The 16,159-nt window shown below is 40.9% G+C and overlaps 1 protein-coding gene across 4 annotated transcripts in view; it reads left to right on the forward strand.

The window, feature by feature from the left end:
* The window catches only part of ZSWIM8 (zinc finger SWIM-type containing 8), a 2,719,879-nt gene that overhangs the window by 1,181,556 nt on the left and 1,522,164 nt on the right, over positions 1-16,159 (forward strand). For all 4 annotated transcript variants that reach the window (XM_044056095.1, XM_044056097.1, XM_044056096.1 and 1 more), the window contains exon 9: positions 6,876-7,051. In XM_044056095.1, coding sequence (XP_043912030.1) covers positions 6,876-7,051 — 176 coding nt within the window. The remainder of the gene's footprint in view (positions 1-6,875; positions 7,052-16,159) is intronic.

A 16,159-nucleotide genomic window follows, 5' to 3' on the forward strand; every position in this document is an offset into this window, starting at 1 on the left:
CCAGTCTGCACATCAGTGCTCTGGAGATAATGGCAGTCCTCCTAGCATTGCAAGCCTTTCAGGATTCCCTCACCAAGCGTGTGATCTTTGTTCAGACAGACGATATGTCAGTAGTCTGGAACCTCAACAAATAGGGAGGAACATGTTCTTACCCATTGCATTGAGAGTCCATGAGGGTTTGGCAGTGGGCATTGTCTTCTCAACACTTTCTGATAGCAATATATATTCTGGGGTAAATCAGAGTACTAGCGGGACAGATTGAGCAGGTCTAGCCTTCTTCCTCTCGAGTGGTCCATCAATCTAGCAGTGATGGATTAGATTTTTCAGCCATGGGGCTGATCATGCTGCATCCTCTTTGCTTTCCCTGCCAACACCAAACCCTCAACAGGGGGAATCCTCAAGGGATGCACTTACCCAAACTTGGCCACCCTGTCTTCTTTGTGTATCTGCCCACTCCTGGTATTCCAAAGTTTCTTCCGAAAGGAATAGGGAACAAGACTACAGTGATCATCATTGCGCTGTTTTAGCCTCAACAGTTATGATATCTTTATTCTGGTCTCATCTGATTTACCTTCTGTGGGTACTGGACCTGGCTCTAGATCTTCTCTCACCCTTCTGGGAAGCTTCACCCAGAGAGGTAGAAGCCCTTAAGTAAACTGCAGTCAGCTGCAGACTCCTGTTCTGATGATGGTTTGACAGTCCAAGTTTTTATCCCAAATTGTACACATTCTTACTTCCTCACAGAAGCCTTCAACCCAGAAGATTTGCAAAAGAAAATAGAAAAGATTTTCAGTTTGGATCTCTGGTAGGAATATAGATCCCTTTCAGCTCCTATTCTGGTTTTCTTAGATTTATTGGCTACTCTTTCTCAGTGTTTCTAACTACTCTACATCAAAGTTCAGTTGTCAGCAATTTCCAGTTTTCATATGGAGGAAAATCAGTCCCCTGTTGCTTGATTAGAATTGTGTAAGGCCTTCTTAATAAGCACTGTTCTGTTGTGAAGTCTCTCACCCCCCCCCCCTTTTTTTTTTTTTAGAAATCCTGTCCACTTGTAATTTCACCTTCCTTGTTCTGGCCTTGAAGAGACACCCTTTTGAACCTGTGGCTTCAGTGGATTTTGAAATACCTGTCTTGAGTAATTGTTTTTGGTAGCAGTTCTGCACGAAGAGTATCTAAGCTCCACTCCCATTCTTGTACAGCATTTTACCTGGTTTTCCACAAGGACATAGTCATTTTGAGGACCAACCCATCTTCTCTCCTGAAAGAGACTGGTTAAGTGATGCTTCATAAGCCAATCAACCTCCCAGTTTTCTTCCCACATTTTTGATAGTAATGAAGCATACATATTTCACCTTCTGGATGTACATTGTCAACTCAGGTTTAAATTCCACTGTACTGAGAATGTCAGAAAATCCGACCAGTTGTTTCTTTCTTTTTCCACAGAGAAAGTGGGTAGAAGAGTGTCTAAGGTGAGTCTCTGACTATTTGAATGCATCTCCTATGTCTAACAGGAGAAGGGATTATCCTTGCTTGGATCTCTTAGAGCTGCTTCTACTAGGTCAGTTGCTATTTCTACTACCTTTTTCTCAAAAGTCCCAGTTGATGACATTTGTGCAGAAGCTGCGTGGTTGTATGTCCATACCGTCATGTCTCACTACAAGTTGGACTTGCAGGTCTAGAGCTTCCTTTGGTTCGGTCGCTCTCCAAATATCTTTCCATTAGACCTCCCAAAATTTATAGTAGCTGGGGGATTGTGTCCCATCTGTTGAATGAATGGAAGAGATGACATCAGATGCAAAAGTTATGTACTTACCATAATGATGGATCCATGTTGTCTGCTTACATCCTTCCTCGATTCTCCTGTTTCTTTCTCCCTTCCAGTTATTATTTTTTTTATTTTTGGAGTGACTGCACAAATAGTTCCAGCGGCTTGGTCATGTACTCTTCAACTATGGAGCAGGAAGTATTGCTATACCATTTTTTATGATGATAATATATTAGTTTATAAGGTGTGGACAAACTTGATCTGAGATAATTTGCTAACTACAGGTGATTGTGGGTAAAGGGAGGAGCCTAAGTCTTGGTTCCAAAGTCTGTAGGCATCTAAAGTAGAACCCTAGTCAGATCCAATAACCCATCTGTTGAAAGAAGAACCGAAGCAGACAACATGGATCTATCCTTATGGTAATTACATAACTGTCGTTTTTTTCTCTTGTAAGAAAAAAATCTTGTTTTGTGCCATTGTTTAAAATGAGTTTGACACTGTAGATGCTGCTTTCAGGACTGTTGCCACTAGTACTTTTTTTAGAGGATGTTTGTATGGCTGCCTTCTTGGAACCTTCCAGGAGATGTCAAAAATAAAAGTCTGAGTTGTTCTTTGGATAGAGATTTAGTTTTTGGATACTCTGCTGCAGAGATGATCAAAAAATGAAATGAGAAGAGGTTAGCTGAGTCGGGGAATCTGTCTGATTTTTTTCAGCCATCCTTCTCTAATTTTTCAAAGGGTTTTTCTACTCCCTTGCCCAATTTTGGCAAGAAGCAAAATAAACTGTCTCAGCAAAATGCTGGTAAGACCTTTAAAAATCAGTGGCAGGAAGGTTCAGAACACTCCTCCAAGAACAAAGGACATTCAAATACGGCAGAATGGTTGTTTAAGGGAACTGCCAGCCCCCCCCCCCCTCCCCCAGCAGCTTTTCCATTTGTCTGTTTGGCAACAGGTAGTTTCAAATAGATTCTGAAGCTGATCCAGCTAGGATGCAGATGTTAGTGGGAGGAAATTCCCCCTTATCAGGGGATTTCTTTTCATCCACCAGACCAAACCCTTCTCTCCCCCTCCTGTCCTGCAACACATGCGGTCTCTGAGTAATAGAAGCTGTTTCTACTTACTAGTAGTTAGGAAAAGTATTTTATTTAGGAATGTTTTTAGTGCCAAAGAAAGAAAATTCAGGGAGACCAGTGCTGGAATATTTTTTCTGAATCAGTTTGTGGAAGTACCGAAGTTCAAAATGCTTTCACTTCACAATCTGTTACTTCGTCGTCTTTATTTGAGTTTGTTGGCAAGCTTCAGTTTTAAGAGATGCATATTACATTCCTATTCATCCATATTTCAGGTATTGCTTAAGGTTTGCTGTGTCTGGAGCACAGTGTCAGTTTGCTGTCTTACCCTTTCAGTTATCCACTGCTCCAGGAGTGTTCACAAAGTGGTCTAACTCCTTTAATTGACTTTATCTTTGCACAGTCTTTTTCAGTGTCAGGAATCTCTGACTTGGGAAAGAGATACCTTACATAGGGTGGGATTCAAAGAGAATATTCAGAAGTGTCTCTAGCACAAGATTATGTTTCTATGGTGCCTCCTCTACTCCTCAGTAGAAAGAGTTTTTCTTCTGCAGGAGAAAAAAAGCTATATTTGTATCTGTTCCGGGGGTTTTCCACTCAGATGTTTGTCACTTACACCTTTTGCAAAACCCCACATGAGAAAGATACAGTGATGTCTAAAGTCTCTCTGATCCCAGCACTAACACCTGTTATCTTTCCAGGTTCCTGTACTGGGATGTGTAACAATAGACATCAGTTGGTGGAGGCATCAGATATCCTTGAATCCAGTTCCTCCCCTTCTTCCCTTGTGTTCCAAAGCAATCAGTTGCAACAGACTCTTCACACTTTGCTTGGGCAGCAGTGTCAGGGGGGATAAACTTGCAAGGTCTCTGGGACAAGAAAAACATAAAAGACATGCTAGCTGTTATAAAAGCTCTCAACTCTGAGTCCTCTTCCCCAAGACCTTTTCAAGTAACTACAGACAGTAATACAGTGGTATGTTACATGAACAAGCAAGGGAGAACAAGATCTTACCCATATGCAGACCACCTATGTTAACATGGGATGTAGCTTTACAGCACCGTCTCACTCTGTTGGAATCTTGCATTCCGTCAGAGTAAAACTTTGTGGCAGAAAAGCCAAGCAGGACAAAGGCAGACTGTCAAGAAGAGAAACTAGATCAGAGGGCCTTCTATGATTTGATACAGCTGTGGGGAGTTCTCAGGTAAGCCTTTTTGAATCCTCTCTATAAACAGTCAGCTGGTAAAATTCTGTTCCCGGACTTCATGCAAGAAGTCTTGGAAGACATGTATTTTCTTTCTCTTGAACAAGATTGTTACTGTATGCTTTTCTATCCTTTCTGCTGATACTCAGGGTAGTTCTGAAGATTCAGAAGGACTCTCCAAAGTCTGTCTTCTGTCCCAAGCAGCAGTGGTGCTTCTCTTTTTGGAATTGGCCTGGAACACTTACCACAAACTTTCTCACAGACTAGTTTTATTCATATACAAACAGGAGTGTTTGATACATCCTGGCCCCAAACATCTACAACTGCCTGGATAATATGGTCTTAATATCTTTTAGACACCTGTTTTCTTAGGATGTGCAGTAGGTGCTAATGGAAGTAAGAAAGGCTGCTAATAAAAAAATCATATATAAGCAAATAGAAACATTTTTCTAATTGGTGCTAACAGCATAACCAGCACCTATTCATGGCTAGTATTTCTTTGGTTTTAAAGTATTTGTGTGAGTTACTATCTTATGACCTGTCATACTCCTTTGTCATGGTTCATTTGTCGGCCATTTAAGCATGTCTGCCTATGGATCCACTTCTTTCAATGCATTCTCTTGTGAAAATGTTTGTGAAAGGAATTCTACAGAAGAAGCCTTCAAGAAAACTGGTGGCTCCTCCTTGGGATCTTAATTTTGTGCTAGAAAAGCTAACACTTGCTCCATTTGAACAAGCTCATCTGTCTGACTTGAGGTTCTTAACATGGAAGATAGTTTTACTAATTACTCTGACATCTGTAAGAAGAGGAGTATCTTAGTTGCAAGCTTTTATGGCTGGTCAGCCTCGTTTCACTTTCCATAGAGAAGGTTTCTTTGAGAACTAATCTTTCTTTCATGCCTAAGTTGGTATCCAAGTTTACTTTAAGCTGAACTATGCATCTCCCTGTGTTCTTTCCTGATCCCAGTTCTTCAAACTATGGATGTCCACAGACACTCTGGTACTATCTTGACAGAACAAAATCTTTCAGAAATTGTCGGTTCATTTTTTGAAAGGGAAGAAGGGACAACTTGTATCAAAACAAAATATTTCCAAATGGTTGTGTCAAGCTTTCCTTTTGTTATTCCCACCACAACAAAATTCCATGCAGGGTCAAGCCACACTGTACCAAAGTCTTGGCTTCATCTATGGCTTTTTGGAAAGGGTTGTACCCCAGAAGTATTGTAGAAGCAAGAACTTGGTCCTTTGTGTGTACTTTTACGAAATACTTCAAACTAGATTCCTTTCCTGGGTCTAGATCAGGCTTTCCTAGGACCATTCTGCAGGGACTTCTCCACCCTGTCCCTTCCATATCACAGTTTTTCTAAGGTATGGTAATCTACTCATACAGCTTAGGCTACTGTAGTAGTTATCAGTATGAGGTACGTAGTACAGTTGTGTAAGTAAACCAACTACAGCAGTAGATGTTTGAATGGGCATTTCTACTGTAGCTGCTGCCTCCTTCCATTCTCCTTATTTTTGGTGTGTTTTTTATGCTAGGATGTGGACATGTGTTTTTGCTTTTCCTAGCAATGACCTCTCGGGACTTAGCCTCCTTCTCTTAGCTGGCATGAAAGCTCTGAAGTGCTTTGCACCAAGACCTGCCTTTTAGTCAGCTCAGTTCGGGATGTCTATTGGTTTGGGTGCATGGGAGGTGCTAGAAGCTTTGGAAGCTGGCTAGCTGTTCTATCCTACACAGGATATAACCCATATAACTTAGGCTACTGCAGCAGTGATTGTTCAAAAATCTACTGTTACAGTAAGTTTACTTGCACAACTATACTTTTTTCTGGTAGAAAGATTTTTTTTTAATTTCCAAGCACTGTCCACCTGACCTGATTCACAAGGAAAGTGTTTCCTTCTGTTCAGTTTTTTTTCTTATTCCTAAGGTGACCATGGGTAAACTTTCCTTTATTACAACATTGTCAAAAAAATCTTATCTGTTGTATGGATATGCATATGCAATTCAGGTGCTATACAGAAAGGGCAAAAACCCATAATAAAAATTTTACTTTTTTTCTCAAAAGCTCAAAAGAATGCAAAGCCAAATTGATTAAATAACTTTCTGAACAGCTATCTGGTCACTTTGTATTTTAAAGATGCAGGACCGTGCAAATTCCTGTAAAACACACTCTGCCAAAGCTGTATTGTCATTTACTTCCTCCTCGTACTTCTCTAGTTGATATATTTGCAGCATTTATTTGGTCTTTTGAACACATTTGCAAAGCGTTACAAGTTGAATGTAGCCCTTGGGTGGAGCTCTTCTTTTGGGAACGCAGTAGAAAAAATGTTGTGTTCCTTTAAGGCAGCTGCACTGAAAGCCTGAACTGGGGACACCGCTCTGATGGTTCCTCCAGCTATAACTGTGCAATATCTGTGTAGAAGCTATAGATATTTGCCATGATGCTGCATCTGTATTTAGAGTTCTTTCTGAATGAAATAATATGCTAATTACCCTTCATTTGTTTCTTTGCTTATTTCTTTCATTTGCATCTGAACATGAGAGGCGGGGTAAGCATTGCATTATAGGAAAGTGCAGGAAGGGTAAGCAGAGTTGGAAAACTTTGTTTTAAGTAGTCCTAACAGATGAATTTTAATTTCTGATGGTTCCAGCAGCTAGCTGTACTCTCATATCTCTTGCTATGGTGGGTGCCTACTTCAGTTTTTGCTGTCATAGTCTGGTGGGTATTACATCTGCAGAAGCTTGCCTGTCTTGACTGCTATATTTTGTTGCATTAAGCTGTTGTACATGTGTGTACCATTTTTATATCCTAGGCATTTTGTTTGTTTCTTGTAGCTAACTGGTTGGTGGTACAGTGTCCGAACATCTGCTTCTCATAGCAGTGCTAGTGGTCACACTGGGCGCAGTAATGGCCAGTCTGAGGTGGCTGCTCATGCTTGTGCTAGCATGTGTGATGAAATAGTTGTCCTTTGGAGACTTGCTGTTTTGGATCCTACCATCAGCCCTAAGAGGTAAGCATCATTTTAATAACACCGAGAAGTGTTTTAAAAAAAGACTAGGCTAATAATTACTTGTTTCAAAGTCCCACTTCCACATTTTTCTTAGTACAAAGGCATTTTTGTATGAGCTGTTTTATCTACAGTGTCTTTTAATCTTGATTTTGTAAAGTAGAAAAACGTAAACATTAATGTTTCTGAAGTAACTGCAAACATAACATCCAGGGTAGCAGTTCCCACTTTAGAATTGCTGAAAGTTAAATGTCACTTTAGAGGCATGTGCTGTATGCAAGACCTAGTAGTGTATTCATTGCATGCATTTGTTTTGACTGAAAAGTCTATTTCATTGTCCTTTCTGTTCGAATACAATCTCCTGTGAACTTTTTAGAATAGTCTTGGACCATACCTCTCAACTGTCCAGATTGTCATAGAATGTTCAGATTTTGCCCTGTTTCTCATAAAATGTGTAGTTTCTGATAAATCACTGAGGACTGAAGTCACTAAATAATGACAGGCATTTTAGTTTCAGAATTCATATCCTTCAAAAATGCATGCTAATACAAAAACCTATTATTACTGTTGGTTAACTTACTGAAGTAAATTATTCTGACCTCTGACAGGGTATTCAGTTATGAACTACTACTACTTGCCTCAGCTAAACAGTGAGCTTTAGGATTCACATTCCTCAACCAGCCCCAGTGACTCGGGCTTCTCCAAAAACTCATTTCATAACCTGTGTTACAATGAGAACACAACTCTGAAAAAGTAAGACAGTAAAAACATTTAAGCTAGTCTGTATCAAGAGTCACATGCCTCTGAACATCTTAGCACACAAATCTGGACAACGTTTAAAATAAAGGATAGGGAAAGGCCCAAAAATAGGGACATTATTTAAATAGTGCTCATACAATCTTTGAAAGTTGCTAGAATAATAGGTTTTTGTATTAGCATGCATTTCAACAGTTGGTTTTATTGACTTTTTCGTAACTGTTGGTGCTCAGTGGTCCCCTGTGATCAATTCTTCATTGTCAGCAGCTCATTGCAGTTTGTTTCCATTGTTTCTGAGTTACTTGTACACTGTAATGTTTGAACAGTCTCCAATGCAACAGTTCTGCTACATAAATGTGCCACTTGGTATAGAGACCCCTCAACCCATCAGTATATCACAATCGGTAACAAGAAGTACAACTCTTTCCAGTTGTGTAATGTAGAACCTATGCTTGTCTGCATGCATACTCTTTGTCCACTAGGGGAATCCTACTGTTCTTCCAGTCAAAGACCTTTGCAGTAAAGCTCTAATAATGGCAAATATTGTCACTCTAACTGGAAAATTCCTTGAGACATGGTTCTCAAACTTCCATTTGCAGCTCATAATGTGGAACAAATGGGCAAGATGTGGAAGATGTACTAACTACTTACTACAAATGTTAACTAGGAAGCTTACAAGATGGTTATGATGCATTACTTTTCACTTATAAAAAGTTATCTGGATAAAATAGTTTGACTAATATACTTTTCATGGGCATTAGTTAAAAAAAATTCTTAACACTGAAAGTGACAGATCCTTTCAACGTGAAACAGCAAGGAACACAAAAGTTTGCTCAATAATGTACATTTGAGAGGTATGCCTTGAGCTGAAAAAATGAATAAATGCACTATTATTGAAGTAGAAAATGCTTAGCAATTTTAGTGCCCTGCATAATGAGACACAGAGTTAGTCAGCTTGAGCTGAGCAGGCTAAAAAGACAAGTTTGGGTGCCAAGCCCGTCAAGAGCTCTTCTGCCACTGAAGAGCACTCCTCCTGTGGACTTCTGAGGATTGACAGTTTGCTAGAGCTTTCCATTGTTTGTAGATAAGTGCCCTTCAAGGGGGGAAAAAACTTCTGCATCTACTTTTTATGACAGAAACTCGTTTTTTTTTTCTGTGAACGTATTAATTTTAGGTTAGAAAAAGTGCTTGTATTGACTGTTATGTAACTTTTAGTAGCTTTCAGATAGGAACATTGCTTTTTACTTTTTTGAGAAACCGTTATTTAAATGAAGTTAAAACAGCTTTTTATCTGGTAAAAGTTACTTTAATTTTTGATGCTGAGGTAAGTGTTCAAAGTGCTCTTTACTGTGTTTTTTGGTGGAAAAATGTTGCTACTTGTTTTACCAATTGTAGCTGATAGGGTTCCCCAGGAATCAGGCATTTTTTTGGCTTAGGCATTTAACAACTTAGGGGCTCCTCAGTTCTTCCCTGTTCTAGACACAAAAAGAAGAAAATTACTAAACAGCCTTTGCCATCACAGCAGGATGCAACAGTGCCTCACTTATACATGAGTGACTCTCGGTTTCCACAACTCGGCTCTACTGTCAGAACAGTAAGCCTAGATTCAGAGGTACCAACACACCTCACACCCACTACCCATTCCTAAATGCGACCTCTCTTCCTAACCGTATAAATTTACCTAACACTATGGATGTGCCATTTCCCACAATTTCTCCAGCCAGCTTGATTGACATGGGCATCCTGAGACAGTGTCCCTGTGGGAAAAACTCAGTTCCCATGAATTACCTCATCGATGGTAGTCCACTGAACACAAAAGGAGTTATAAGAGATTTAGGAACACAGGTTGACAGCAACCTCTCTTTTGGCCATCACATTACCACTGTGGTCAGAAGGTCCTTCTATGTGGCACATTTCATTACTAAGGGTTTTGCATCCAGGAAGAAAGAGGTAATTGTCTCCCTCTACTCTTCCCTCATTATGCCAGTCATTGAGTACAATGCCCCATTTGGCATGTACCTCACTAAACACCTGCAACAACTGGAGTGGCCACAAAAGTACCTCGCAAAGAGGATCCTAGGCCTTAAACATTTGTCCTATATGGACAGACTTAAAAAAAAATCCAACTATTCTCAGTCTCATATCGCCTTAGAGGCTTGATTTACAAATCCATGTCTGACCCAACTCTGTTAGAAATGCTACATCTAAAGAAATCCCAATCCCTCCACACCACACGCTCCAGAGACCTTAACCTCATTACCACAATCAACAAAACATGCTGGAGGGACAGGTTAATAACCCAGAAAATGCCCATGCTATGGAATAGACTTCACATACATGTCAAGCAGAGCACCTCACTGGCCCTCTTCAAGAAAAATCTTGATGAGTGGATGGGAAATAGAAAGTTCACCCCAGGGATCACACCAGTGGCTTTACTTGACAGAGGCACGAGAACTAAGGTCAGGTGGCACAATGCCAGGGTAATCTTATGGGCTAGGCTTGTAAAGGCTCCAGGGCCATTAGCCTAGTACACACCTATGAACCTCATATTCACCAACAACCCTCTACTCCTCGGCCATACAAACTCAACAAGCGAGAGATGCAGCTATATTAAAAGCCTTGAATCCATTCTCTCTCACACTCCAGTCAGTACATACGACAATGAGTGGGTCATCAGCATGCACACCTCACCTCCTATTCCACCCAATCCACATCACATATATCTGCATATGTGGAAGTCCTCTCCAGAGACCTCCCAAAAACAAACAGAAGCACGCTGTGCATAATACTTCCTCTGCAGAACACAACACACACAATAGTTCACATACCAGTGTTTCATCTGTCAAGCCCTTAAGGCAAAACACAAAACTAAACATATTGGTCATAGGTGATTCCATTGAGACACACACATGTCCCTCTCACCAGGCTGGATAAGGAGAAGGTCACGGTCAGCTATCTATTCAAAAATGTCTGAGTACCAGCTTCATCCCAGCTGAGTGGAGGACAGTTACTGTTATCCCTTTTCACAAAGGTGAAGCGTCCACTAATCCAGGAAATTATAGACCCATCAGTCTAACTAGCCTGATCTGCAAGGCCATGGAGCGGATTATCATGGGTCCATGTCATATAATCGAACTTCCAAAATTTCGAACACCATATGTTCGAACTTGGAAGTTCGAAATATGAAAACATTGAAACCTCAGAACAGCAAATTTTTTCCCAGGGAAAAAATTTGCTTTTCCGAAAAACACACACACACAACACAGGTACACCAAAAACCTAATAAACCTACACTACACCTTACATACACAATTATCTATGCACTAACCTTAACCCTAACCCTAAGGTCCGTCACTATTGCACACTTACCTTACCCGCACCCTAACCCTAAAGTCTGTCACTATCGCACACTTACCTTACCCGCACCCTAACCCCAACGTCCGTCATACTCGCACACTTACTTTAACCCGATCCATAACTTTCGCACCACAGTACAGAAAATGTCGAAGCCGCAGAAACAGCCAACCGAATTCTTTTCCTGGGAAAAAATTTGAATTTCCGTGGCTTCGACATTTCTATTTTTCGAACTTCCTCGTTCGAACTTCCAATATTCAACATTCGCAACGGTCAATTAAATAACAGGTACCCATTGTCATGGACCTCATTAACAAGGACATTGGCAACTTCCAGACACTTGATCCCACACAGTTTGTTTTTGTCAAGGGGAGGTCATGCCTGTTAAATTTGGTCGACTTCTTTGAGACAGTCACCAAGGCTATAGACAAGGGAAAGATGGTGCACACCGCCTATCTTTACCTGACCAAAGCCTTCTGTACTATTCCCCACTCGGGTGTAATGGATAAACTCTCTTAACTAGGCATCAATCCATATGTTACCAGATGGGTGGTAAACTGGCTCACTGATCGAATCCACCTAGTCAAAATAGGGAAAGTCACCTCAAGTAGTAGACCCATAACAAGTGATGAACTGCAGGGATCAGTCTTGGGGCCTCTGCTGTTTGGGATATACTTCTCGGAGGTGCAGGCCAAATCTAGTGGTTATGGCTGACCAAGTTTGCAGATGACTGCAAGCTGGGTGCTGTCATCAGTTCCCCTAGTGATGTGGACATCCTGCGAGAGGGTCTCACCCAAACAGATGACTGGTGCCAGAAACAAGGCCTCAAACTGAATGCCAAAAAATGCATAATCATCCCTTTTTGGGAGAGTGATGTCCCCACAAATTATTCCATTGATAGTAAGGTACTAAGCACGCAATCAGTCCTAAGGGACTTGGACACCCAGGTTGATTGCAAACTGACTTTTGACCACCATATTGTCTCCATTGTACGCAAACCTTTGTACATGGCCCACCTCATTAGTAAGGGTATCTCATCCAGGGACAAGGTGGTCATCACATCCCTGTATTCTTCCCTTATCAGACCCATTATTGACCACAATGCCCCTTTCAGCATGTACCTCACAAAGCACATGCAGCAGCTGGAGAGACCACAGAGGCTCCTCACCCAGAGAATCCAGGGCCTCAAACATCTACCCTACACAGATAGGCTAAAAGCCCTGTCCCTCTACTCAGTGTCCTACAGACTTCTCAGAAGTGACCTCTGTCTGGCATACAAAGCAATCTCAGACCCCACCCCAATGGGACTGCTGCATATCCGCAAGTCAAACTCCACTCGAGTAACCTGGACGTGCAACCTCAGCCTGGTGTATGACATCAATAGGACTCGTTGGCAGGACAGGTTTGTGTCCCAGAGACTCCCCCTTTTGCGGAATAGACTCCCTCTCCACGTAAAGCAGTGTACCTCGTTAAACCTTTTTAAGTGCAACCTGGATAACTGGATGGGGAACAGAAAATGCACCCCTGAGATTCCACCTGTGTCCCTGCTGGACAGTGACATAGGGTGCTGACTTGTTGGAACATGGGCTAAATTCTTTATTCGGCTTATAAGGGCCTCAGGGCCAGTAGCCTAGTAACTTCCTAGGATCCTATGAGGTCTAGCATGGCTTTTGCCAGAACAGTTTTTTCTGGCCTCCTGGATTCTACTCCCTCTTTTTAGCCTTCCTTCCTCTTTTTCTCTCTGTGGCTGTGGGAGTCACCCATCTGTTATGAGTACTGCAGCAGTAATTTCAGTCAGGGAATAGTACAGTTGTGTAAGAACTTACCATAACAGTAGATTTTCTGCTGATCACTGTTACAGTATTCCTTCCCTCCCTCCTTATTCACCTTCTCTACTCTTCCCTTCTTACTCACAAAACTCAAACACACATATTCTACCAGTTTACTGCATCACTTCTGGGGGGGGGGGGTTACTTACTTGTTCAAGCTACATCCCTCTGAGTTGACCAGTCTCCTTTCTTAGATGTCTTCAGGCTTCTGGCTTGGAGTTAGTCTTGTATGTGCGTCAGTCTATATATCCCTATGCTGACGAGCTGATGTCATCATCCCAGACGTATGCTGTTGGAAGGTAACACTTTGATAGACTGGTTGGACGTCAACGGATGTGAACCATCTGTTACGAGTTCTACAGTAGTTATCAGTAAGACATCGACTGTTAGGGTAAGTTGTTACACAACTGTATTTTCTCCTTTTTTTTTTTTTTTGGAAATGGCCAAAGGCAATCACGACAAGCTTCATCACAGACTAGGCCTACTCACACAAGACAAGAGAGTGCTTGATAAATCCCAGTTTGAAACAACTATAGTTTGCTGCCTGAGTGACAGTCTTGATACCTTTTAGGCACCTCTTTTTCTGTGGATGTGCATCACTTATTAAAGAAAGCAAGAAAACCTGCTATTAGGAAATCATATATTAGCAAATGGAAAAAGATTTTCCAGTGTATGCCAAGATAAGAACCAGGACCCTTTTAAGGCTAATTTTTCTCTGATCCTTCAATATTTGTGAGACCTATCTTTTTGTCTTTCATCCTCTTCTAACAAGATACATTTGTCAACTATCTCAGCATGTCTGTCCTTGGAGAACCCCCATTTTTGTGCAATCCCATGTGAAAATGGTTTTGAAAGAGTTGTTGCATACCAGGCCTCCTAGAAAACAGGTGGCTCTTCCTCAGGATCTTAATTTTGTTTTGGTAAAATGAACTCTTGCCCCAGCTTGAACCAGCTCATCAGGCTGACTTGATGTTCTTAATATGAAAACCAGTTTTGCTGATTGCTCTAACTTCTGTAAGAGTATCTGACTTGCAAGCTGTTATGGGGTGAACATTGTTATTTTGTTTTCCTCAAAGATAGGGTTTCTTGAACTAATCTTTCATATATGCCTAAACCGGATCTGAGTTGGCCAAGTTATCCTTCTCCATGTCTTCTTTTCAGAACCTAAAACTGAGAAAGAAAGGATCCCCCATACTCCAGATGTTCACAGGTAATTCTGGTATCTTGACAGAACTAAAACTGTCAGGATCTCTGATCAGGTATTCATTTTCTTGTAAAGGTAAGAACAAAGTACAAACCTGTATCATAGCAGACTGTATCCAAATGGCTGTCTCATGCTAGTACCTCTTGTTATACCCACAACAAGGCAATTCCAGACAGGGTCAAGGCTTACTCTGTCAGGGCCTTTGCTTCATCTGTGGCCTTTTGGAATGGGTTGGATTCTAGAAATGTTCTGCATGCAGAAACTTGGTTCTCTGTACCTGCATGTACAAAGCACTGCAACCTAGATTTTTTTTCAGGTCTAGGATAGGCTTTGCTAGGACCTTTCTCTAGGGACTGCTGAACCCTCATCTTTCCTGCTCCCCGTCAGTGTAAGCTGTGGTTGACTACCCATATAGCTAAGGCCACTGCAGCAATGATTAAATGATGAACAGATCACAGTTATATAATTAAACTTAAAACCATAGATGTTTGAATGATCACTCCTGCAGTAACCGTTCCCTTCCTCTATCTTTCTATTTTTGTATGTTTTTGTTGCCAGGGTGAGGATCTTTGTTTTTATTTTCCTAGCATTGACCTTTTCAGGGCTCTAGCTTCCTCTCTATTGACATGAACGCTTTGAAGGGCTTGACACCTAAACCACTCTTTCTTCATCTCAACTTGAGCTGGTTAATGGGTCTGGTTGTAGTGCCTTCAAGCTTTGGAAGCTGGCTGACTGTTATGTATTTGGCAGGATGTAAACCATATAGCTATGGCTACTGCAGCAATGATCATTCAAACATCTACAGTTATGGTAAGTGTACTTAGTTCAGACTTGTGAAAGTACAGTTGCGTATGTCTAATGGGAGTTATACTTTACAGTTAACCATTTATTCACTAATATCACAGTGCTGCTGTTTTTTCCTGATCCTCACCTTCTGGTTCAAGTCCAAGGTATTGTTGGTTGTTCTAATCACTTTCTGGGTTCTTTTTCTGTCACTCAAATATTTTCCTTTAGAACAATGAAAAAGGTTTTATTGGCAGAGTTTCTCTATGGGCTTTGTAGTAACAAAGCCTATAGAGAGACTTTGCCAATAATGCATTTTCTTGCAGAAGAATAAAAAGCAGAGTCAGCACCTCACATCTCCGTAGGTCAAGTGTTAAAGGCCCTATCCAACGCAAAGAACACAGCTTCCATGTGACCTGATAGTATCCCAGGCTGTATTCTGCATCATCTCCAGCAAGAACTAGCTTTGCCATTAAGCAACCTATTCAACCATAGCCTAAGTACAGGCTTTATTCCAGCAGAGTGGAGAACTGCTAGGAAACCACAGGAAATGCTGTAAATACAAATCCCAAGACTCCACAGCAGTGCAGAAAAGAAAGCCAGTAAAGGTCCATACACCTGTTGGCAATGACAAAGCCAAGCCAAACCAGTATGGTATAAAGTTTAATACAAAATATCCACACCAAATAAGTGCTTTCGTTTCATCCATGGAAAATATATCAGAATGGTGTATTGTGACAAAACTGTTAAAATAATCAAAAACTGAATGTAAGTGGTTGTAAGTTAATTATACAACGTTTGAAAATTTAAAGAAACATCACAGAAACTTGTGTACTCTTGTTTAACATATACACACACACATGCACAACACAATTTGGTAAAAATATTTACAAATATTTACAAAAATATGTGTACAAATATTATTTACAAAAGTGTTTAAAGTCTCCTAAACATGACAACAAAGATGTTATAGAATGCTTGCTTTCAATTTCAAGGCAGGAACTATAGAAAGGTGATAATTTAAACCAAGATTTACACAGGCATCAAAAAAGTTTGGCATATCATCTCTTGATATTCCAACGTGGTTTCCCTATCACCACCCCTTTCTGGAATCTGAACTTGCTGTATCACCCAGAATTTAAATTTGGCTGAGGGACAAACTAAACAATGTCTATACAGGCCATT

Source organism: Protopterus annectens, chromosome 14.part0, assembly GCF_019279795.1.
Source record: "Protopterus annectens isolate FY-2018-M chromosome 14.part0, PAN1.0, whole genome shotgun sequence".
NCBI classification, from domain to species: Eukaryota; Metazoa; Chordata; order Ceratodontiformes; family Protopteridae; genus Protopterus; species Protopterus annectens.